Source organism: Falco punctatus (assembly GCF_963210335.1).
Source record: "Falco punctatus genome assembly, chromosome: 14".
Taxonomy (NCBI): Eukaryota; Metazoa; Chordata; class Aves; order Falconiformes; family Falconidae; genus Falco; species Falco punctatus.
The window spans coordinates 13721864-13745725 of record NC_137594.1 but is presented as its reverse complement, the minus strand read 5'-3'; the positions used below and the strand labels follow the sequence as shown (position 1 = coordinate 13745725).

The following is a 23862-nucleotide window of genomic DNA, read 5'->3' as shown; positions in this document are numbered from 1 at the left end:
GTCACACTGAAATGTTTAAATCTTATTTCTCCTGTTAAGCTGTGTGGACCCAGGCCTAATGCATGAACCCTGCCAATTACTACCTCTTCCTCTGCTGAACACCTCTGGTTTGAGGTGCTGCACTTTTCTCCTCTAAAAAGGTCGATTAATGTGGTTGATGTAAAGCTCTCGTGTCTCACCGTTTAGCTTTAGGATTACATTATGGATTTAGAATTTCCACTGCTTGCAATTTCCTTCAGCCCCATCTGAATTGCAGCACGTATCCAGCTCGTGTGCATGGTCAGTAAGCCAGCTCGTGCAGTGCTGTGTGGGCATTTGAGTGCTCTGGTGTTGCATCTCATTAGTAAATTCCTGCCATCAGTAAGAGGAGCAGCTTCCCAAGTATTTGCCAGCCTTTCAACTGAGCCTGTCGCTTAAATAACAAAAGTTTGAAAGCTTTTCAATTTTGTTTTAAGCAGATTTCGAGGTTATTTGTAAATGGATAACTTTCCAGCTGGTTTGGTAAACTACATAATATTACATAGCATTTTTCCCCATGGAGGAAGTTTTCAAAATAAGTATTTCCATTATACGGTTTGGAGAAGGCTTGCCTTTGTCTTTCTGGTCACTTAGGAAAAAAACCTATGTAGAGAAAGCAGTTTCTGCTTCTTGTTGGGCTCCCTCATAGAAATAATTGCCAATATTGACAGCTCGCAGGTCTCTTGGATTCCTCTCGCTTTTAGCGAGGATTTCCGTACTTCTTCCTTTAAAGGAAACTGCATTGCTAACAAGTGCTCTGCAAAATTTTAGATGTAGTTTGCTTAGAGGTACATTCTTATGGGGTATGTCCTTACGATTGTATGTGAATATCTATTATACGTGTGATATCTTCTACCTTTCTTAAAGTATAGGAAGTAAAGTAAAAGTTTAGTATGGGATTCATATGTATATATAATTCCTGAAAATCATCTTATATGTTTTAAAACTCTACTAAAGCTAATCCTAGAAAAGTGCTTATGGTAGGTAAATTACACGTATTACTACCTGAGCATTAGAAATGCCATTAGTACAAATTTAAAGGACTGCAAAAACCAGTAGATAATGCTAATTTCAAATACAGAAACTAAATATATTTTGTATTTTTATTACTGGATTTCTTTTTTATGTTATTGACTACTTTTTATTTTAACTATATGTTCTTACATGCTGCAATCATAATGTAGTGTAATGATATTAATATTTTATAGAATCTGTATTTATAGTTCTTTATTTAGAAACAATGCAGTAGGTCTGCAGATCTTTGAATCCTTCTGGAATGGTGCCCTCCAAATAATGATAAATTACTTGTGCAGTATGCCATTTGCTAATTATATCCATGATTTACTGCAGAGCAAGACTTAAATCATTCATTTCAGTCTTGCGTAACAGTGCCATAAAATTTTTAGGTTTAAAAATGGTTTCCATGTGTATAGTTTAAACAAATTTTAGAGCAATTGTATACACAAAATATTGCAACCATCCATTTGTTACATTCTTTGTCTCTCCTTTTTTTTAAACTTGTACTTTTAATGATTACTGTGGTTGAAATTGTTATGCTTCATTTTCATAATCATAGCTTTTAATTCTACAACAGTTTTCTACATGTTAGATTAAGAAAAAGATGGCTAATTGTGTGTAGATACCATGTCATTCCTGAATGGCCCCACATTCTGGAGACCCATTTTAAAGATATTCAGTTTATGAATTAGTCTTCAATTAAAGGAAATTCTTTTATTTTTTTAAATGAATTATTAACTCTAAGATTTTCTTGTTTTCAAGCATCTAATGTTGATTTTTTTTTTTTAATTCACTCATGTGTACACCAAAGTACTATTAATTCTCTTTCTTTATATTTTTCTCTTTATCCATACCTATAGGTGAAAAGCCTTACAAGTGTCCGCATTGTGATTATGCCGGTACTCAGTCTGCATCCCTCAAATACCACTTGGAACGGCACCACCGGGAGCGACAGAATGGAGCAGGACCACTGTCTGGGCAGACTGCAAGTCAAGAACACAAAGATGAGACACCAAATAAAAGTTCTGTGTTTATTAGACCAGATATATTGAGAGGAGCCTTCAAGGGGCTTCCTGGCATCGATTTCCGAAGTGGCATGGTCTCGCAACAGTGGACGTCAGGAATGCTGTCTTCCGGAGATCAGCAAGGACAAGCAGCTGGCATGTCATCTGAAGTATCTTCAGAAAATATGAAGGGTTCAGACATATCTTCCAAAGGAACACACTTCTCTGAACTTGGCCGTGCTTACCAGAACATGGTTGGGAATGGTGTGAACTTTCAAGGGTCTTTGCAAGCTTTCATGGACAGCTTTGTCCTAAGTTCTTTGAGGAAAGAAAAAGAAATGAAGGATAAAGCTCTCTCAGATCCACTTTCAGCAAAAGCTCTGGGCTCAGATGGCGGTGAAGAAAAGATAACTAGCAAGTCCTCACAGCGAAAAACAGAAAAGTCACAATATGAACCTCTTGACCTGTCCGTAAGGCCAGATGCAGCCTCCCTCCCAGGTTCATCCGTTACTGTGCAAGACAATATTGCTTGGCACGGCTGCTTATTTTGTTCCTTTACAACTTCATCTATGGAACTGATGGCACTGCACCTCCAGGCCAATCACCTGGGCAAGGCTAAACGTAAAGACAACATCATAGGGAACAACAAAGACCAATCTAGAGAAGCTTCAGCCTCAGTTAATAAAGTGAGCTTGCTCCCTTCTTCGGTGCAGTCCAGCAAGGAGGCGGTAGTTTCAAACATGCTGAGCCAGCTGGACTCAGCTTCTGAGAAAATGACCCAAGGACAAAATAAAGAGACCCTGGGAGAGCAAAAGAGCGCTGCCTGGCCCAGCCACATGGAATCCACTTTTTGTAATTTTACAACAGACTTCTATAAGCAGTTTGGTGTTTATCCTGGTGTTATTGGCACGGGAACGCAAAATTCTTGCACCAGTAATGAATCTGAAATAAAAACACAATCTGAAGATGACCCAAATATTCTGCTCTCTGACTCTGTAAATAAAAGTGCTACTGATGACCTTTCTGACATAGCTTCATCTGAGGATATGGAATCTTCCAAGGAAGAAAACATTGAAGATGAGGACATTGACACAGAACCAGATATTATGAATAAGCAGTTGTCTGCCCTAAATAAAGAAAGCAGTGAAGGAGGCGACAATATACAAAGTACAGTCACCTCACAACCAGCACAAGGGCTCGTATCACCACTGCCACAAGCATCAGAAAAGCAGTGGCACAGTCAGAATCTTCTATCCTCCCATGAAACTGCACAAGGAGTGATGAAACCCGAACAAGTTCAGGGTCCACAGGTCCTGGAGAAGCAGATGAACATGTTGTCAGTCCTAAGAGCTTACAGCTCTGATGGCTTAGCAGCCTTTAATGGACTTGCAAGTAGCACAGCAACTAGTGGATGTATCAAGAGACCTGACTTGTGTGGTAAGTTTTAGACCTTCTTTTAGACCATTTCAGAAAACACTTGTGCAGAATCATGAAGCTGCTCTTTAAATATAGTCATGTTTGTTAGTAATACATTTTTTTAAATGTTAAACCCTGTGGGCCAAATTCTAGTCTTACATGTGGTCTACTCCATCGAAATCAGCAGTGCTGCATGCATATACTTATACAGGATTTTAGAAAGAACTTGCTTTTTAAACTAGAGTAGCAGCAATATAGACTATCTGTGCTAGTGGCATCTGAGGGGGATACTTACTGCTTTAGCATACTCAAAGGAGGAAAAAGTTTTAAAAAATTTACATGGTAACTTGCAAACTTTTCAGTATTTTGATATAAGAACCCAAGAAAAACACTGGATGCTTTGCCAAGCAAACTTTGCTTTCTCTCTTTTTTTTTTTTTTTTTCCTCCCTGCCTCCCCCCCCCCTTCCCTCCCCTCCCTTCCCCCTTCTTTGAATTGGGGTGTGTTCAATTTCCACAATATTAATGAAATCAAAGGCCAGGTGCATGGAATGTGTCTACCTGTGGTGAAGAGCCTTTTTTTTTTTTTTTCCTCTCTTTTCTTTCCCTCCCATATATTTTTTTTAAATTTTATTTTTCTGGTTTGTTTCAATGGCACCCATGCAATAGTTGCCCTAGACCATTTTCCCTATTCTAACTAGTGGTTGTACAAATTGTGATTTGCCTAATTAAGAATATGCCTCCAGGTAATTAAAAAAGCAACACACCAAACAAAACCACCTTTTACCCTTATTAGGCAATTTTACTGATTTACAAACCTTCAGTTTTACTTCCTCATATCACACACACCATATTTGACAAAACTGAAAATTAAGTCTACATGGAACGAATGAGAATGAGGATTTTTTTCAATTTATCTCCTATTTTGTCAGCATAGTTCTTGTTTGAAAGAGATTTTAGAGTGTAAATCCTTTCAAAAACAGTATCACTTTAAAAAGCGGAGTCAGCAAAGGACACAAAAACTTCAGTAATGCTTGTTTCGCTTAACCTTCAGACTAATCAGAAAACTCATTGTCAGAGCTGAACATGCATAATAAAACGTATTCAAGTTAAAAAAAGAAAAGAAAATGTGATCCAACAGTTTTAAAGCCTGACAATTTCAAATGAAACCCTAAATCTGCACTTAAGAGTGGTTACCCTGGTTAACTTAAGGTTAGTGGGAGCTTTGTTTGACTTTACTAGGATAGTGTATATGCTTAAAGCCATAGCCCCTTCTTCAGGCCCCTCTCTGCCTGGTAATATACTTACCAAGTGTATTGGTTGGTCTGGTAAAAAGTCTGATTTTTCCTCACAAAGTTTATCTCACTTGTATTCTTTAGAGCATTTTGGCTTCACAATATTGTCATTACTTAAACTGAATCATGAGCCCAAGCATTCAGATACTTGGAAATATTTCCAGATTCTACAAAATCAGCAGTTACATTACTGATATTTTGAAAATAGTTGATAGCTGGTTTAATTTGCAGCTGGTAAAATCCTGCTTGGATTTTTTTCCCTCTCTATTTGTGGAGTACAGTCAGTTACAAAAAAACCAACCAACCCAAACAAGCAGCAGAGAAATGACTCTCTAAACAAACAAGTAAAAAAATTGGAAAACTAAGATTAGTTGCTTTGTGCATAATATCTTTATACTCCTTCCCTGTCATAAGATTTTTAAAACGACAAAAAAACCCACCCTCTAATATTACTGTTGAAATGAGGTCATCTTACTTCCATTAGTTTTTTGTTTCATCTTCCAATCAATTCAACAGACATTTTATGATGGTTTGAGTTTATATGATTTAAAAAACCATATCCCTTTCACAAGCTCTGCCCAGTGATAATGGATTTGACTTGAAGTATGAAGGAAAAAAGCAACCAACAGAAGCTTGTCTGTTCTACTTTTTAAGCCATTTTTAAACGGAAAATGCAGTGCGAGTCCTCCTTTCTCCCCCCTCCAAAAACAGCTTTTTAAAATTCTTTACTGACATTCTATTGAGTGTTTGCAGAATATACATGTTAAGGTTGAATATTTAAATATCTTATTTCATTTTTCTCAATATCTCACAGCAAAGGTGGATGAGTATGAGCAAGCCCCTTGTCAGTAGTTTTTTTTATTTGGTTGGCTTGGACACCACCCACTTGAAAGTAGTGGTTTTTGGAAGTTTTCATTTTCTCAGTGACATTTTATACTGTGAAATCACACTCCATCTGTGCATGCTAGTGTGGGGAATCTCACCTGATGTTTCTGCACTTGCAGATTAGCTGTCAGGAACACCCTGTCATTTATTAGCCTTCTTTCCCTCTTGCACAAAGCCCATGACCTCAGTTGTGGTTCCCTTTGTCTCTCCCACTGCCTGAGACATCAAACTTGAGACCCACCTCCAGCACCTGATTCCAGGGCATGATCCTTGTGTTCCTTTGTATTTTGGGAGACGCTATGCATTTGCCTTTCTTTTTGCAGCCATTGATGTGTGGGTTGTTGACATCCCAAGAGAGGACACTGATAGACTTGACACAGTCCTTGCACGATCAAGGCAGCAAGGTGTGGTGCTCTTTCCGCAGTCAGAATCCAGTGAAAATAAGACTGAAAAAAAGTATCTCAGCCTCAGATAGTTGAGATTGCATCTTTGATTGGCCACACTAATGGAGTTAAATTTCTGGCTGCGTGAGAACAAGCTGGGATTTTCAGTGATCCATGTGGATCATTTTTAGTTGTCAGATTTTACCATAAGATAATGGGTCAGTTTTTAAGCACAAATCTTGGCACAAAAAGGGTTTAGTTTCTAGAGGAGAATGCCACCAACTCCCATTGTTGTTTTGGAAAATCACTACACATGGGGGAAGCAGTCCTCAATTTCCCTATATGTAGAATGAGACTGATGTATGTAGAAAGAGACATGATTCATTTATGCTCCTGTCGTGCTTCAGGCTGTAGGGATGAAAGACACAATTAGGAAAGAACTGTAATTACTGCATGATACAGAAATTTCCATGTCAAAATGCTGCTGAGAAAAATCACAATTTTTTGTAATATTTCTCCTTTATATATCTAGCAGAATAGAAAAGAAGAGAAAGAAAGAAAAAAAAACCCAAACCAAAACAAAAAAACATTGATGAATTTAGAGTTACTCCTGACCTGTACTTGGTTTTGGAGTCTCAAGTGACTATACGTAGGAGCCAGTCTTGTTAATCTTTGCTACCACCCAGTTTCTAAGAAGAAGACGTGCCTTTCCTTTCTGCTTGGCAGCCAGTAGTCCAGTGTGGAGGGGAAGCCCCAGATGATGGCTCCATGGCTTGGTAGCTGTCTTGAGCATCCGTATACTTGCTTTCACAGACCTTGCTCTTTGAGAAGTTATGGTTGGAAGTTCTAGACCTACTTCATATTTAAGTTTTGGACAATCTGTTTTCCTTTCCATTTATGCTTTTCTCTTTCTCTGCTTGTCTTCCCATATACATGTAGTTGTATTGCAATAATGTTCTGCCTCCAGTTCCAAGTCATTAATTTACATGTGATTTGCAGAGCATCTATTTATGACCAGACCCTTTCCTTTCTCTCTCTTCTCCCCTTTGAATTTTTCTGCCTTGTGTCTAGGATGGTAAAATTTCCCTACTTGCATTTTCTGCTGGGGAATACTTAGGCTTTCAAAGAAGAGCCGATGGGCTACAGATCTATTGGCCAGAGATAGTCCTGAGCATTAGCTGGTTGCTTAACCATTTAGTGCTATTGAACTCACACTTAATGATGTCCAAAAGTATTAGTTCCATGTTGTCCCTATAAATCTAATTTGCTTCCATTCATGCTTGCTTTCCTCTGCAATTAGTGCTGTTTTCTCCGGCATAGGCTCCACCCCATTATCACTTCTTTCACTGTATGAAAACAGAGCAGGGTCCTTCTGATGTACGGTAGCAGCTTTGGAGTGATCCTGCAAAGGGCTGAGCACGTTTGGTTTCCTTTGGAGCAGAAAGCATTCAACATTGAACAGAATTATTAAAATGTTCAGCATTGTAACTTTCTGAAATACCTTCCAAATGTGGAACTGCGGCACAGACAAGAGGGCTGGGCAAATGGGAAGATCAATTGTGGCAGATTATTACAGCTTTATTGTCACATAATTATAGTGCTCTACCCCAGTGTTTAAATAGTGAATTTAGTTGTTGTAAATCGCTTATTGCCACAGGTGTCAAAACCAAAAAGATTATAATGCTAACCCCTTCAGAACTACCACCAACATATAAAATACAGAAAAAGATTTTTAATTGTTTATAGTGGCTTCACTTGAATCCTTATTGTAACTCTCTTAAATTAAACAATCCGTATTAAACAGAAGCAAAAGGACAGCTACAAGGCAATGGAAGGTTCTGCTGCAGAAACTGTAGTACTCCTGCCCCTTTAAAGTATCTTGTAAGGCGCTTAAGGAACCCAACGGTTTGTCCTGATCTGCAGTTGAAGGAGTAACCAGAATGTTCTTTTCCTTCAAGGCAGAATGAAATGATACAGAAGTTTCACTGCAGAATTTTCTTTACCCCACGATGGTGATTTTGAAGAGGTTTCTTTAGTTTCAGTTAGGAGGGTCAAGGCCTGCTTTTGCTGTACGAACTGTACTGCTGAATGGGAAATAAGCGCCTCGGACCCGTGCCTGGGTTTCAGCCACACTTCTGGATGTCGCAGTGCCATTTACATGGCAATATCAAACCAAACTCATATGGCTTGCTTCCTTTTTTTAATTAACTGGGAATGCCAGTGATCCAGTGAAGTTTGTGTTGCTGGATAAAAGGGCCGGTCTGTGAATAGCATTGTATTTGCCAAATGGTTCGCTAGTCATTTCAGTACAAACAAATGGATGGTGTCTGTAAGTCTGCAAACACTGTTGACATTTAGCCTTGTTTATGTTACTTTCCTTTTGCTGCATATTTTTGGCTAGAAAAGATACTGTCTGAATCAACATTGACTTCCTAAGCAGAAGCTAAGGACCCAGTCTTGCATCCCTCATTCTCGATGAGTGGGACTACTTACATGACTAAGGATTGCAGAATCAGGTCCTATGTTTGTTTGACTTTCAATTTCATTGCTCTATTCCTGTAATTTGATTTGATTGTATTTTGTTGTATCAGAAATCGGTCAGATGATAAGTTCAGTACCACCGTTTTGTTTACTCTTGAAAACTTTTATTTCTTACCATTTTTCATATTGTGGTGTAACATTCCCATTCCATTTACGTTCCTGGAAATTAACCCCTCAAATATCTGATACAAGTAAGTGCTGAGTACCTTCTATTCCCAGTGAAACTGGAGGCATTCAGTCCCTCCTAGCACCAGATCTGAAAGGGGGATTGTGTTTGCAAAAGGAGGCCTTGGTATGTGCCTTGATTTCAGACATCAGTGGCCAGCCGCACCAAGGCAAATCCCTAGCACAGAAAGGCTTTTCTTTTCTTTGCAGAGACAAAATAATGATGTAAGCTTAGAGCTGTATGATTTTACCCTAAGTTTAATCTCCCAAACAATATATTCTTATTGTTTTTGTCATATCCAGGTCAAATTTAAATTATAATTTAGGATTAGGCAGAGGCATAGAGATATTTCCAGGTCTTTCCAAAGTGAGACAATGCTCTGGTTTGTGTTTTGGTTCAGGAATATATATCCTTGTGTCTGAGGTGTAGTATTTCCTATAACTGCTCATAAACATGAACAATTTAGACATTCTTGTAAGTCAAAACTAAGTGTACGATTAATACCTATTATGAGGCCAATTTTAAACAACTAATTTGACAGCAATTATAATTTTATGTTACAGGCCTTCAGAAATAAATAACCAAATCCATCTTTGTAATCTAAGGAACTTAGGCTATCTTTATGTGGAGATGATCTTGCTAGGCACAGTACTGCATATCTGGAATTTCTGAGGTTTACTCCCACCTATCTAGCTACCTGTAGTACCAGGGTTAAATAATTACCTGAGGCTTATTAATTGTTTCAGCAAAGAAAAAGATATATACCTTAAGTGTAAGCATTAATATATGTATACACAATACATCCACAATATATAACAAACCATCATAATGGTACAAAAATAGAGGTCCTGAATATGTTCTGTTATTTATGTGTTTGGCAAGCGTTGGCAATGGACTTTAGTATGAGTGAAAATTCTCTTAACATTTTTAAGGTTATTTATTGTCATTTCTATTTGAGTTTTTAATGGTCCTGTATTTTGTAATGCTTTAGCAGGAAAAAATACTGTAGTTATCTTTTTTCATATTCTTTAAGCAATATTTCTAGCTTAATATATTGTGCCAGGTTTTCCAATATTAACCAAGAAAGACAGTAAAATTCAATGAACAGCACTCTGACATCCACAATTTAAAACCTGTGATTGAAGTGAAATGTGTAAACTTCTAGTGGGTTATCATGTGCTTTGGAATAGAGTATTGTTGGAAGTAATTAGAAAATATATTAAGGTTTCCTGGTAATGAAGGTATGTAAGTTTTAATAATTGTTGCTTTCTGAATAAGTGTCAAACTATATCTTTAAATGTATATGGAGTTACAAGTTAGGTCACTTCTGAATGGAATGTAAAACAATACTAAAATGCTTCAATAACTTATCTCAGTGTTGCTAATAAAAAAAAGCTGTTAACCATTAGTGCAGTTTTGAGTCATTTTGTTAATTCATTAAAAAAAAAAAAAAAAAAAACAACAAACCTCTGAGAAACTGTTGTACCTTTTGGTAGACCAAAGACCACTCATGCAATCCACAGTTCTTTGATGCTTTGAGAGGCAAACTCTGCAAAGCTCCTTGTTGGCCTTGTAAAGGGTATTTATTAAAAATGCAGTCTTCTAAGGAAGCAGTTTGTTGTTAGAATGATGCCGTGTGTGGTTAGGCAGGTATATAAGGGAGGGTATTAGACTTGTTTCCTCTGTCACAGAAAGTATCTTGGGAATGTGGGAACTGTTTCTCCTCTGTCAGTATTATAATCCAGCAGAAATTTTTGTGGAGGCCACTGGGTTAAAAATGAGTAATGTGGGATGGATTAAAGGTGTGAGTATTAGTGCCTGGGTGCTTGGCCAGGGTGACCTACATATCTGGGTCCAGACCTGCAGCTGGAAATAGAGCCTTAGTGAGTAATGGGTATACATCTATTACAGTGGAGAAATACCAGGAGCGTACAACCCGTGAGTGATCTTTCTTGGTTAATCTTGCCTAGCCTTACATTAAGTCACAGTCTTCAATACTGCAGATAGCACTGAACTCTCGGGTTTTTTCCCCCGTGGAAAGAATGTGCGATAAGCATCCTGAGACTAGCCTTCCTCCTCAGACCCACATACAATTTACCCAAGATAAAGCAAGCATAGGATAACAAGCATCCAGTCGCATCGGTCCCAGTAGTATCACTCAGGTCTATGGTAAGTGTTTTCAGGATGGGTCCCATAACAGGTGGCCTGTTGTTTGGTGCACCGCCGAGTACGCCATGGAAGCTAAAACATGACTAGGGCTCCCAGTGTCACATCTTCGTTAATGCTGTCAGTTTTGAATAGCATATTGATACTTTTTATTTATTCCACCAAAACACCATGAGTCAGGACCTGACATTTTAGTGTTCTGTGTCATACTGAGAAAAATCTGTAGTTCAGCAGTAGGACAATTATATTATTTTGGAAGGGCTAGAAATAATACAGCATTTGTGAGACAACTGTAACATTTATCCAGACTCAGTGTGATATTGTTCTTCCTTTCATTTGGAGAGCACTTCCAAAAAAGTATCAACTAGAAGCAAAGGAAAAAAAAGACAAGAAAAAGTGACAATTATGAATCCATTTAACCCCCATAGGGTATAATCTCATCTTGTGTAATACCGCTGGCTGTTACATGCCTAAACTTCTATGCAGTGAGCTGTGAATATAGTCCTTATTGTCCTGTGGGCACTATGACTAAGGAAAAAATATCTCTGTAATACAATGGAGCATTTGTCTGAACGGCGTAACTTAAGGTCCATAACATCACATCTAAAGTTGTAATTATACAGCTGCAGTCACACCACTCAAGTGAAGGCTGTGTCAGCACTTGTATTATATAAGAAATCCTGTTTTCAAGGGTTGATGAGTCATATGCGAAAAACATTTATCACTAAACAATTGTTCTGGTTGTTCTGAAGCAATGTCTAGGTATGGGCCTTTCCCCAGTAGGACATGGACACGTCTTCTGCAATACGCTGTCTTAATGTGGCCATTTATTTTGCTGATGATTCATCTTTTCTGAGCTAGGAAATTACCTAGAAGGTCTGGGGGGTTTGTGCATTTTTATTATTGTCAAAACATAAACTAGTGGGGAAAAAAACAGGGTGGGTAAGGCCTTCACTAACAAGGGTTGTAGCAGGTGAAACACGTCTTTCTCAGAAATTATAAAATCAGGATTTTTTTCCCCAATTTCTCATCCCTGATGTTGATTTAAGTTCTCTGATCTAAACACTTCCTTAGAAGACCTGGTCACAATTTTATTTTTTGAGATGCCTTGGAACTGAGCCTTTCAAGCTCACGCTAACTGTTATTGCCATTTGAAGCAGCCACACATTTGCTGGCAAGGAGCAGACAGGAACACCTTTTTTTACACCTTTTTTACAGCAGCACCACAGAGGTGAAGCAGGAGCACTGTGCATCCCTCCCGCACGAATGTAAAAGGAATACACTTAGGACTGAGACCAAACACCAGAAACCACAACAATTTTCCTGGTACATGATATTTCTAGATAGGTACACTGGATGCGAGTGACTTCAGCTAGCAGATGCTCCTGCCCGGAGCACTGTCATTTACAAACAGGTGTTCCTGAAGCTGCCCCCGTGTCAGGCGTTTGCACCCAAGCCGCCTCGCCTGCCCCATTGTCCGTGGAGGGAGACACAGGCCAGCAAGTTTCTTTAAGCCGATCTCCTCTGATCCGGGGCGTCTGTAGCGCCGTCCCCTGCATAGAACAGCCATTGTTCAGCTCGCAGAGCAACAGTGGGGTAGAAAATAGCATGCTATGCTGGGGATCAGAGAGGGAATTGTTCCTTAATTATCTCTTACTGAAGGAAAAACCCAAGGCATATCCCGATATGTGCCATGATTCTGGCAGAACGCGAGTCTTGTAAATAAGATTTGGGGAGGGGGGCTCACGTTCAGAAGCTGGCAGCCCTCGCTCCTCCTGCAGGTTTGCCTGTGATTCACTCGCTGACCATGGAAAAAACATAAGTTTTCCACTTTGGATTTTCCATTGTGAAATGGAAAATAATAATACTTATCTCCCTGGTAGGAGTGCTGTGAGGATAAATGAATTAATTAATGTTTGTAAAGCACTTTGAAGAGGAAGAACATTATATAAGTCCTCGGTGTATAAATGCTTCCTTCTCTGATACAACTACAGTAAGCTATAAAAATTTATGGATGAAAATAAACACACATTGAAAATATATGTTGGGTGTATGTATCCCTTCGATATCCCAGCAGTGTTGGTGACCCCGACTTCCCGAGCGGCACGGTGTGGCGAGCCCTGTGCTGGGACCCACTGTCAGCCTCAGCCCCCACCTGCCACACGCAGCCGGCGCTCGGGGGCTCTCTGCACCTGCCGGAGATTTGCCATATTTTGGCCACAGTATCTTTCCACCAAATCCATGAATTTTGACCTCAGGGCTCTTTGGAGTGCCAGCTGCATTGAGCCGCTGGTTTTTAACCCACCGCTGCAGCACGCCAGCCCCAGCCGCCTTGTGGAGCCGTGCAGCACCGGTGCCCGAGGCAGGTGATGGCGCAGCAACATGTCTGGTGCGTTGTCTGCCCTAAGCCCGCTGCCAGCCTGTGGGTCCTCCTGTCCTGTGCCTGCGTGAGCAGGCCCTTGTCAGGACTGAGGACCTGCCATGCTGTCTGCCACGCTTTGTCCCCTCCTTTTCAGTGTCAGGGTGATGCTCAGTGTTCGGTCCCCGCAGTGCTCAGAAGGTCCTGGCGTTCCTGCTCGCGCTCGCTGGTCTGGTGGCTGAACTGGCTGTTGTGTGGGTTTTAATTGAATGGCAGTGACTTCAATTTGCTACTTGTAAGTTAAATTTTTTATTGCCTGCTTTTCAATGTTACCAACCTAGATTAGTCCTTGCTGCTTTACTTTATATTATTATTTTTTTTTTTTTTATTCAAGCCAGGAAGTGTGTTTGATCATGAACAGCTCACATGAATAACAAGGCAAGTTAAGAGGATGCAGGGAAGGAAAACCAACACTTCAGCCATATAGAGATGTGACATTTATCAAAAGAGACATATAAGAAAAGGTTTGTACGTTGAAATTAACAGGAGAAAGACAAAATGCAGGATTTCTGGGTGGCTCTTGTCAGTTCACAGCTGCCCCGTAGGTCAGTTTGTGGACCTTCAGAGAAAGGACTGCCACATTAGCCCTAATTGTGTCATGTTTCACTTCTCTCTTTGCACAGCTAACCCTCTTCTGGTCTGTGCACTTGGTTTTCTTTCAAATCCTTTCAAATTTTCCTGGTAAACCTGTTGCTGGTTTATCCTGCCAGTTGGAGCATGGAGGAGCACAGCGTGCTGGTCCTGCGTGGGCAGGTAGCCCACCGGCACGGACCGGCCAGCCCCCAGCCCTCTCCCCGCCACGAGCAGCTGAGGGCTCTGCTCTCCCAGCTGAGTTTGAGGAGGGCACCAGCTTTTGCTCAGCGAAGTCTGCTCCATGCCACATTCACCCAGATGCCAAACACACCAAGGCGCATCACCGGCACAACAGACATCCCCAAACTGACTAGCACCGACATGCACCGAGTGGTGCAGCTGATTTTTCCGTCCTCTAACACAAGAACTGTCTAACAACAGGAGGGTTGATGGGTGTATTTGCTGATCATTATATAACTGGAAAAGGTGTGAAAAAGAAAAAGGGTGAAAAAGAAAGAAAAACAAACCAGAAAAGCTTTCCCAAAGGATAGAGGTGGGAATCCCATTAACATGACGGCTCCCTCTTTAGTTGCCAAAATGATTGACAGCTGGATAAGGTCAGAAGATGAAAACCAAGCCATGGGAGACAGTGCAAGGAGGGGAGGGGGGCAATCAGTTGAATAAAAAAACTGAGTGTCAGTGCTGGGGAGGGAGAAAACTGGCACTCCCACTAGAAAAATCCTCACCCTCTGCTCCCCTACTGTTTGTTTGGGGAAAATGCTGCAGCTTAATCAGAATTATTTACAAGATAATGGTCCATTGTTTGTAGTAAGACAGATGCTGTCTGTGGGAATTTGGTGTTTTATGCTCTATGCATTACAGTGCCATTGCTGTGTACAGATGGGATCACAGTGGTATTGTTGTTATCCACTTTTTGGAAATTTGGAGGATCCTTACCGTGAAAGGAAGATCCTTAAATAGAAAAAGAAAAGAGTTTTCTCAGGCCCAGAACTGGGATTTCTCTTAAGGTAGAATTGTGTTCGTTTATGTATGGGAGAAGGGGACAAGATGGAAGCACTTTGCTGAGGGTTCCTAGGCTGACTTGACTTGGTGGTGGTGGACGTGAGTTCAACAGATGGATGGATGATGGATCCTGTGTGTCTTTCCAAAGGCGAGGAGATACGTTCTGGTGGGGTACATTGGTGCTCCCTCCTTTGCTGGTGGCTGGCAGAGTCAGTTGCTTAGAAGCTGGCGTGAGAGTTACACAAACCTGTCTGTGCAAGAGCAGGGCTTGCCTGCTGAGTGACCATCCTCTGGCTGCACAATTGCAAGGCATGGTATTCCCTGCCTTCCTCCCCGTGCTGCAAGTTAAATACTGAGCACTTCTATTTCACCAGAAAACTTCTTCCTAATGATGTCGTAGGTGAAGCTGTGGGAAAGAAAATCTAGATTTTCACTGGATTCATACTGGAAAAAAAGATCAACCAACCAAACACCAAAAAAAAAGAAAAATATGTATTTATTTAGAAGATCAAATACAAGATTTTTTTTTTTAAATTTCTCTAATCCCAGCAGAAGCTCTGTTTCCATAAGCATCCCCTCCTGGCCCCAGTAGAAAGTCTGATGCAGAGACCTAAAGCCTGGCAAAGGGGACAAGGCCATGGCATGCAGAGGGGTGAGCCTGTGCCACACGAGAGTCGCTGCCGCCGGGAGGAACAGGGAGCTCTGGTGGGGCCAGTGGAGATGGCTGCCTCTGTCGGCACGTCTGTCTCGCCAGCTGCCTGGGTCTGTCTCGGCAAGGTGCAGAGGCCAGCAGCACCCACAGCTCTTTCCCATGACCCTGGCGTAAGAGGACAGGGACTGCACCATGCAGAGCTCGGCAGTGCTGTGCCTCTCTCAGGAGCAAGTCCTGCCTTGTCTTTTCCACCCAAATCACTGAAGCCTCTGAGATGGGAAGTTCCTCCTCAGGTCACTGTGCTTTGGAGCAGGACCTGCAAGCAAGGTGCAGGACGAGGGGGTGGAGGGTGCCTGGGTGGGTGGGCGTTGGGTGTATGTGTGTGTGCACGCACTTCCTCTCTCAAAAATCTGCTTTTAGTGTGCAATAGCTCACATATTACCTCAGCAGAGACCGGTGTGCACCAAAGGCAACCAGGAGACGACAAATCACCAGAAAGGCTCCAGAGGGAATTTTGAGCATCCACGTCTGGTATCCCAAGATCCATTAGCTTTCAGGTAAAACAGAAAACAATGACTGTCTTTTTTGTATGCAAGATAATCGAGCTGTTTTTCCATCACTGCAAAATACCTGAGTTTCCCCGGAGAAAGCAGAGGGCCTGGGGATGGGGAGCGAGACAGGGAAGGGCAAGGAATGGCTGATGCACAGCTTTTGGGGTCTGTGCTGCTGGAAATGGATTTCAGAGATCAGCACATCCTCCTCTGGGTGGGCTCCCCAGCCTGGGGTCCCTGCCCTAAACGGGTGGTGGGAAGAGGCACCTTCTGAGTCCTCCCTTCCCTCAGGGCTCAGTATGCTGTCAGGGGTGGAACCAATAGCATTATATCATGAAGGGAAACCACTTTGCCCAACAAGTGGGATCTCCTCCGGCTTTTGTGAAATGGAGGTTTCCAGGAATACCCTCGAAGGGTTAGATTGGCAGGGGAGATTGCTGTTCCCGAGTGATTTCATTTTTCCTAAGTCTCCAGTGGGATCTGTACAGGCAGCTCTGAGTTTTTTCCTCCAAGTCAGCATTTATTTGCAAAATCTTAATTTTGTATTTCCTGACATTTAAACTTTTCAGTCTAATGTTCTAATAAGGGTTCTGTCCGTCCGTCTAAATAAAGCTTCGTTCTAATGAGGACACCATCCATCTCCCGAGATGGAGCCGTAACGACTTCCAGCCTCAGTGTAATTTTAGCTAGGCTCCCTTCCCCACCCTCTTCTCCCCCCATCTCTTTGTTTGGGGTGTAAATTATCTGTTTTGGGACAAAGTTGTGCAGAATTTCATTTTGGGTCAAGTGACTGAGCTATTGTGTGAGCCTCTGCTTTCTCTCTGAAAAGGGGGATTTTGCTCACTCCCAGTTGTATGTTCAGTGCCTGCTTATTTGCGATTTCTGTTCATAAGACTGTGGGTTTTCATGCCAACGATTTTCTGTTTGAGTTATTGGAGTAGGAAAGTTGTGGGAGCATGCCAGTGTCAAAGGTTGTCACTTGGATGATAATTAATAACATTATCAGACTGATTATGTGTTTAGATGTCCAGAATCAGGAGTGAATTGAACTTGTTAAATTTAATTCCTACCTCCGAATATCTGACTGTTTCCCGTGGCTGGAAGACTGGCGTGCTCACCAGTCTTGCATTTGCATAAAGGACAAAACCAGGAATTGGAAAGGGCAACAACTAATGAGAATTGCTGAAATTCTGGGCTTCTGGCGTTCATCGCACTTCTCCTAGGGCACCGTCGCTCTGCAAGCTTTCGCCAGGGAGAAGAAAGCGCAGATCGGGTGCGCGATAATGTTTATAGACCCCGGTTTCATTGTGTCAGCCGCTGACTGAAACGTTGAGTCATTTGAGATTGGAGATTATGTCTTTTAAGGTCCCGAAGAGCCGTTTCACATGCGACTGATTACCTCTGTCAGAGGCGGGAGAGCCGGGTCCCACCTCGGTGGGTGGGATCTGAACTCATGCTTTCAGAGGTCAATAACAGGGTTTTTAGACCTTTGTGCCTCTCAGTCCCTTATAGCCAGACCTTTTCTGTTAAAACTGTTTAAATTACAAACCAGTAATAAAAGGATCATATGTGTTTCCCACTGAACAGGTTCTTTAAGGCTATTATGATAATTAAAAACATATGGTGCCTACACAAGTCAGAGGGAAACCACAGATGTACAAATTAGGTATTATATAAGGTTTTTCCTTTTTTGCCCTTTCAAAAACAGCAAGCCAAAGAAGTACAAAGAGATAAAGATGGTAATTTTTTTGGAGATGGTAGGTAGCATTTTTAATCATGAAATATGTAAATGCCCTTTCTTATACATAATCAGAGCAAACTCTTTTTAATACGCAGGAAGAAAAAGCCAGTAGCATAAGACCGCAGTATTTATGGAAGGAATAAGGAAACACTTTGTTTCATGCAAGTTATTGGAGACCAGGAAACCTTTTGCATTTTTTATGATGTTTCCCTGCACAGACACAGAGGATTATATTTATTAAATATTGAATTGTATTGAAATTGGATTGATACAGCCAAAGAAGGACATTTCTTTGTATTCCATTTTTTCTCCTTTTAAAAAAGGGAAATGTACTAATATTGATTGCAGTACAAGTAGTCATTTATTTTAATTTAAAAATATAGGATTGATTTTGAGAAGGTGATAAATACGGCTAATAAAAAAATTCAAAATGGGGATTTATAATGATTCTCTGTTAAGTCAATGGTTTAGTGAGGCTAACTTATAATAAAAGTAGAGACGTGCTGAACTATCCATAGCTAATGGGTTATTTGCCATTTGCCAGCGCTGCAAACTTTCCTTGGTTTGCTGGGTCCCGCTACAAAAGGTAAAATTTATATCACCTAATGCTCCTCGCTCCCTGTTTTGTGTTTCTTGTGCTAAAAATGGGCAGCTGAGGGTCTCTGGCCAGCTAAGGGCCCCCTCCTCTGCAGATGTGTACAGGTATTTCAGAGCAGGGCCAGGGCCAGGCGTGGCTGTGCTGGGTCTGAAAGAGGTACTGGTGGTGGCTCTCAGCTTCTCCGGTGGGACAGTGCAGCTGCACGTCTTTCAGGGTCTCTCAGCCTCTGCACAGGCCTTTCCAGGTGCCGTGTGAGACGGGCAGGTCTCGGCAGCACCTGCAGTAGCCCTGAAGCCCTGTAACTCGTAGCTGGTGCTTGGAGGACCGTGGCTTACACAGCACCAGTGTCCTCCTGGCACCTTGCCCTGCCTCCAGTGGCAGGGAACCCTCTTCTTCCCGCCCAGGATCGCTCAGGGCTGGATGCTTCCCACATCCCTGCGAGGAGTGAGATGGCAGCAAGCCCCCAGTTGTGCGCGGTGCTGGTGGTGGGCAGACAGCATCCCACTAGCACAGAGCGCTGCAGGCTCAGGGCTGAAGGACTCTCACTGCTCCCGTGGCAGCACGGCATGAAGACCACTGTGCTCATGGCTGGGCTTGCCTCTCGCCTGCTCCAATAAAGGGGATGCTGTCAGCCCACCAGCCCCAAGGAACTGTGCCAGCCCCTGCTGAAGTCCAGCTGGCGGGACTCAGTCCGGGGGCCGCTGTGCCCTGCCCTCAGCAATGCCACTCCCAGAGCTCCTGCATCTGAGCGGGCACCTTGCCCCAGGACGCAGCTCAGCATTTGGACGCCTTTAGCTATGTTGTGTTTTGTTCTGTCTTTTAACAGAAAGTAGACAATTTTTTTTATCCTCCCGCCCCCCCCCCCCAAAAAAAAAAAAAAAAGAAAAAGAAAAAAGAAACTTTTAGAAGAGCAAAACCAAACAAATCTGGGGAAAGAGGAGAGGGAGAAGCCTGATGCTAATATTTCAGGTTTGCAGGAGTGGTGGCTGAGCAGGCATTTCTGAAAAGGGGCTTTTCTTTTATTGAGTGATAGCAAACTCAGTGTTATTTCGCATGTAGGTATTACCATTTTAACTTTTACTGAGGTAAAATAACACCTTGTCACTCAGTGCAAATACCAATCACAAAATGAATTAATTGTAATAACTGTTGTCAACAGAACAAAAGACTTGTTGCTTTCCTAAGCAGATTTCAGTGCCACTGATAACTATATACAGAGGTTCCCATTGGGCTTATTCAGTGTATGTAGTCAGAACATAATTTCATCTGTCTTTCCCTGCACTTTGTTGTAAAAGTCTCAGAAACTGAGTTAAAAACCTGTATTTTTTACATATCGCTAAGTATACACTTTTTCAGTGCTTATGCTTTTTTTCTCAAGAATCCCTAAACATTTTTACTGGTTAATTAACACTTTTTCGTGGCTAATTTATTGAAGAATTAACAAGCTTATAACAGCCTGCAGAATCTGTTTATTCACCTTATGCCGTGATGGACTTTCAGAGAAAGTATGAGCAGCTTTTTTGCTACACAAAATAGATTTTTGCTAATGTTACTTCTTCAGGCAGTCATCTTTATCCAAAGCGAACAGTGCTGTCTCAATAGATGGGTGAAGTTTCCTTTGAGAAGGGGGGAAGAGAGAAAAAATTAGCCAAGAAAAGCAAAATTCTTCATACTTGTGCTAACCACAAATTTATTCAAGCAAAGTTTGGGGGGGGGAGGGGCGGGGGGGGAGAACTAATTAACTAATTTTACAAAGGAGCCTCAGTACAGCAGGAATCAGTGCCAATGTGCTATACACATTTTACATGGCTATTTAGCTTAATAATAAAAATTAGGATGGCATATCCTCTATATTTTACTGCAAATGCTATGTATATTCTTAAAGAAACATACATCAATACTGTGGCCTGGGATAGTCCTAGAGACCATTGCCAATGGAATAAATACTCATCAGGAACTGACCCAAAGAGCCATCAAAGGTCCATTTTACAGCCTTATTTAACAGAATATGCATCTTAGACTTGCTTCCCCCCTCTTCCCTTTCAAAGTGTACCAACAGGCTTCAGTACTCCCTGCGCTCCCTGGAGTAGAATCACAAACAGATAAAATACATGGAAAATTAATTATCCCTGTATCTCTCCCCTAGAAATAAGCCAGAAAGCAGGAAAATACCCTATATAAAAGTCTGTTTGGGTAAGGCTCCCCAGCCCGTTACTGCAGCGAAAGGGTGAGAGGCTAACGAAGCACCAGCGGAGCAGCCGTGCATCATTAACCAGGCACCAGGTCCTGCTGCTCTCATCTCTCGCTTGATTAAACCGGGGTGCTGCTCGCTACCACAGCACCCTTTTTGCAGGAGAGCAAGCGGTGCCTTAGAACCACAGTAAGACCTTGCTGAAACCTTCTCCTGTCTGCACCCGGTGGGGCTGGAGGGCCAGGAGCCTCGTGCAGCCCCTTTCCTGGCTTCGTAGCAGGTAGTGATGCTGCCACACAGCCCTGAGCGTGGGGAGTGTCGGTGGCTTCCCCTCGAACCCTCTGCTGTCAGTAGCATTTGGTCTGTCTGTCTTATTGACAGCTGCTGTGTCTTCAGCCACCAGTTGGTCAAACGTTCCTGCTTCTACCGGGAACTTGCTTTTGACGTGGCCAGCACTGCTCTGTAGCTGCAGCAGAGCATCCCTCTGCCGTGGCAGGGACTCATGGTGCTGGGGGAGGAATCTGCTCACTTGCAGCTCTGCAAGTGACCTGTGACTCGGTGTAAGCTACAGCACATTTGTTCTTGCAGTCTTTTCTTCTTTTTATTGTTTAAAGAGAACAGTCCTGAATGTGCCTAAGTGGTTTTTCTCCCATGCACTTCCCATGGCAGAGGGGATTGGAATATCCATGACAATGGAATTGTGCTGGAGCTGGAGTGGTTTTGTTTCAACAGCCTGAGGCCGAGGCTGTGGTTGCTCTTGCGTGGATGCACAGGGACATGGGAAGGCTTGTGCAAGAAACTCTCTATACCCTGCAGGTTCAGGCGTTCCTCAGAAAGAAGCGGCTCTGGGAGGGAACTGCTCCACGGTGCCTGGAGCAGCCGTGGTGGTGGTCCTTGGGCCGGGATGGTGAAGTTTTTTGGGGCACCCCAGCTTTGTGCTCAGAGCAGCCCAACAGCCGGTGCTGCCCAGGTTCTGCTGCACCTCCACCATCACTGCTGCTCTCTGGTTTCTAGCTTACCTGCAGAAATAAGATTTTAAATAGAAGGAGCGACATGAAAAAGTTTGACTTGGACCTTTTCTGAGTTCTAATGCCATGTGGGTAGGGATAGCAGCTCTGCTTGGGATACAGCAGCCACCCTTGTACGGACTCGTGGGGTGCTTGCAGGAAAGCCCAGGGCTGGAAACCTCAGGTCAGGCTGGGCACAGGCAGCACAAACGGGACAGGAGGACATGCCCGTTCCCCCCACACCGAGCCTGGGAGTGTGGGCTGTGGAAAGGGAGCAGGGAGGGAGATTGCAGTGCTCTTTACCCTGCCATCTGCTGCCCCCCCTCCACTCACCCATTTATATCCCAGTAAATCTGTTTGAAAGATGGAAAATACTCCCAGCCTCTCATATAACACCATCGCTTATGCTGACCGGTGCTTTTTGCTGTTGTAACTTGGCCATTGCATTCTTTCTCTGTCGTTCTTTTGAGGCACGTTAACGACTGTGTTCCTCCAAAGTTGAAAATTAGGGTGCCTCAGATCACACTGCCCCAGCCCTGACCGGGAGCTTTCCACAGCAGTGCCCAGCAGTCCTGGTGATGACAAGATGGGGACCAGCGGTGTATTTTGTTGTCAGAAGGGCTGTTTTTGGACTTGCTTCTCAGCCATTGCTGTTCTGTGGGTTTGTTGGTTGTTGGTTGAGGTTTTTTTGCTTCTCTTTGGGTGATTAACTGCAAAAAGAAGTGTTTCTCGTTTCTGCAAGCCACTCCTCTCCCTGCTTCTTGGCACTAGTTGCTAATCAAAACAGGACTTTGATAGCTAAATGGCATTTGGCTGAGCCAAACACAAAGCTAGACACACAGGCTTCTTGTGATCAAGCACTTTATTAATGCAAGGTTTAATGCAAGTTCATTCGCAGCGTGTAGATCCAACGGTAAACGTTCGACAATCGAATTCTGTAACACTATGTTTTATTTAGCAGGGTATATTCCAGGGTATGAAAAAGCAGCGCTCTGCTTAAGCGTGATGTTTCAAAAGATATAAAAAATGTTATTAATTTTTTTCTCTCTCCAGAGTGAAGGCATGTTAGCCTGTCATGTTTTAAAGGTGCATGCTTTTTTGGTTGTTTGGTTTTTTTTTTTCCTATCAGACCTGTTTCTAAAGTTAAACAAGTGCAGAGTCCTAAACTAGTAAACTTTTACAGTATTTGTATAATTCACATTCATGTAATACCAGAATATTCCGAGAGACATTTTGGGGAAATTTGTAAAATAAATGTGCTTCCTGGCAGAGACCTTGTGCGCCAAGTTTTAGCCGGGGCTGCATTTTTACAGCTGAGTTATAAACCCCTGAAAAACAGGATTTATAATGGAAACGCTGACACAACCTTAACCACAGCAGAGCTATCTGGTGCTGCTATAATATACTGTACAAAGAAATCAGTTCATTAGTTAGTTATAAACAAAGGACAGAGATAGTAAATTACAGTAGGTATTTCAGCAGTTTTCTATATATTTATGACACAAAAATATGCAGCTGCATTTTATTTCTTGAGACAGTATTTAAGGATTTCAGATTTAATACACATTAGTTTGGTTACACACATCGTGCATTTCGGTCTTGCTGTTCCCTCTTGTAGTTTTATTCATGGTATTTTCTTCTTTCTCAGTTGCTCATTAGAAAAATGTTAAAAATCCATTTTCATCTGATTAATAATAAAGCTGATCACATGTAACCTAATTTTCATTCACTGCTGCCCCTGTCTGTGGAGTCATATACAAAGTGACCTTTGAATCACCACTGGGCCCATAAAGCACAATAAGCACCATTGTCCTGTCAAAAATTGAAGATGTTTTACATCATTACAAAATTTAATGTTCCATCTTTTCAAATGCACTACTTTTCAAAGGCCACATTCCAATTGAAGCTCATTAAAATCAGACTCAAGTTTCCTGTGGTGGGGATGAGAAAGAGTTTCTCATGCATTCGGAGTAATATGAATCACTCTTTTAAAACAGATATGGTTACATATTAGTTTTGAAAGGTACAGTAACTGCTGAGCCTCCACTGTCTGCAACAGTGAGGCTTTTGTACTTATAAATCTAATAACTGCCTCCTGATCCCTTGTACTTCATCCACACTGTATCCTATTTACTTATGAATAAATCAACTTTCTAAATAAAATTGTTGTTCAAAAGTTCAGGGGTTGAATTATAGGAGTCTCTGGCTCAAAGCTTCT

The 23862-nt window shown here is 42.1% G+C and overlaps 1 protein-coding gene across 11 annotated transcripts in view; it reads left to right on the top strand.

The window, feature by feature from the left end:
* ZNF536 (zinc finger protein 536) overlaps positions 1-23862 on the top strand; it is a 354573-nt gene that overhangs the window by 226158 nt on the left and 104553 nt on the right. For 8 of the 11 annotated variants that reach the window (XM_080410809.1, XM_080410811.1, XM_080410807.1 and 5 more), the window contains one exon: positions 1896-3476. In XM_080410809.1, the coding sequence (XP_080266935.1) occupies positions 1896-3476 (1581 nt within the window). Of the gene's footprint in view, positions 1-1895; positions 3477-7974; positions 19306-23862 lie in introns of those variants that run through there. The other 3 variants (XR_013931899.1, XM_080410812.1, XM_080410804.1) reach the window with 3 other exon arrangements.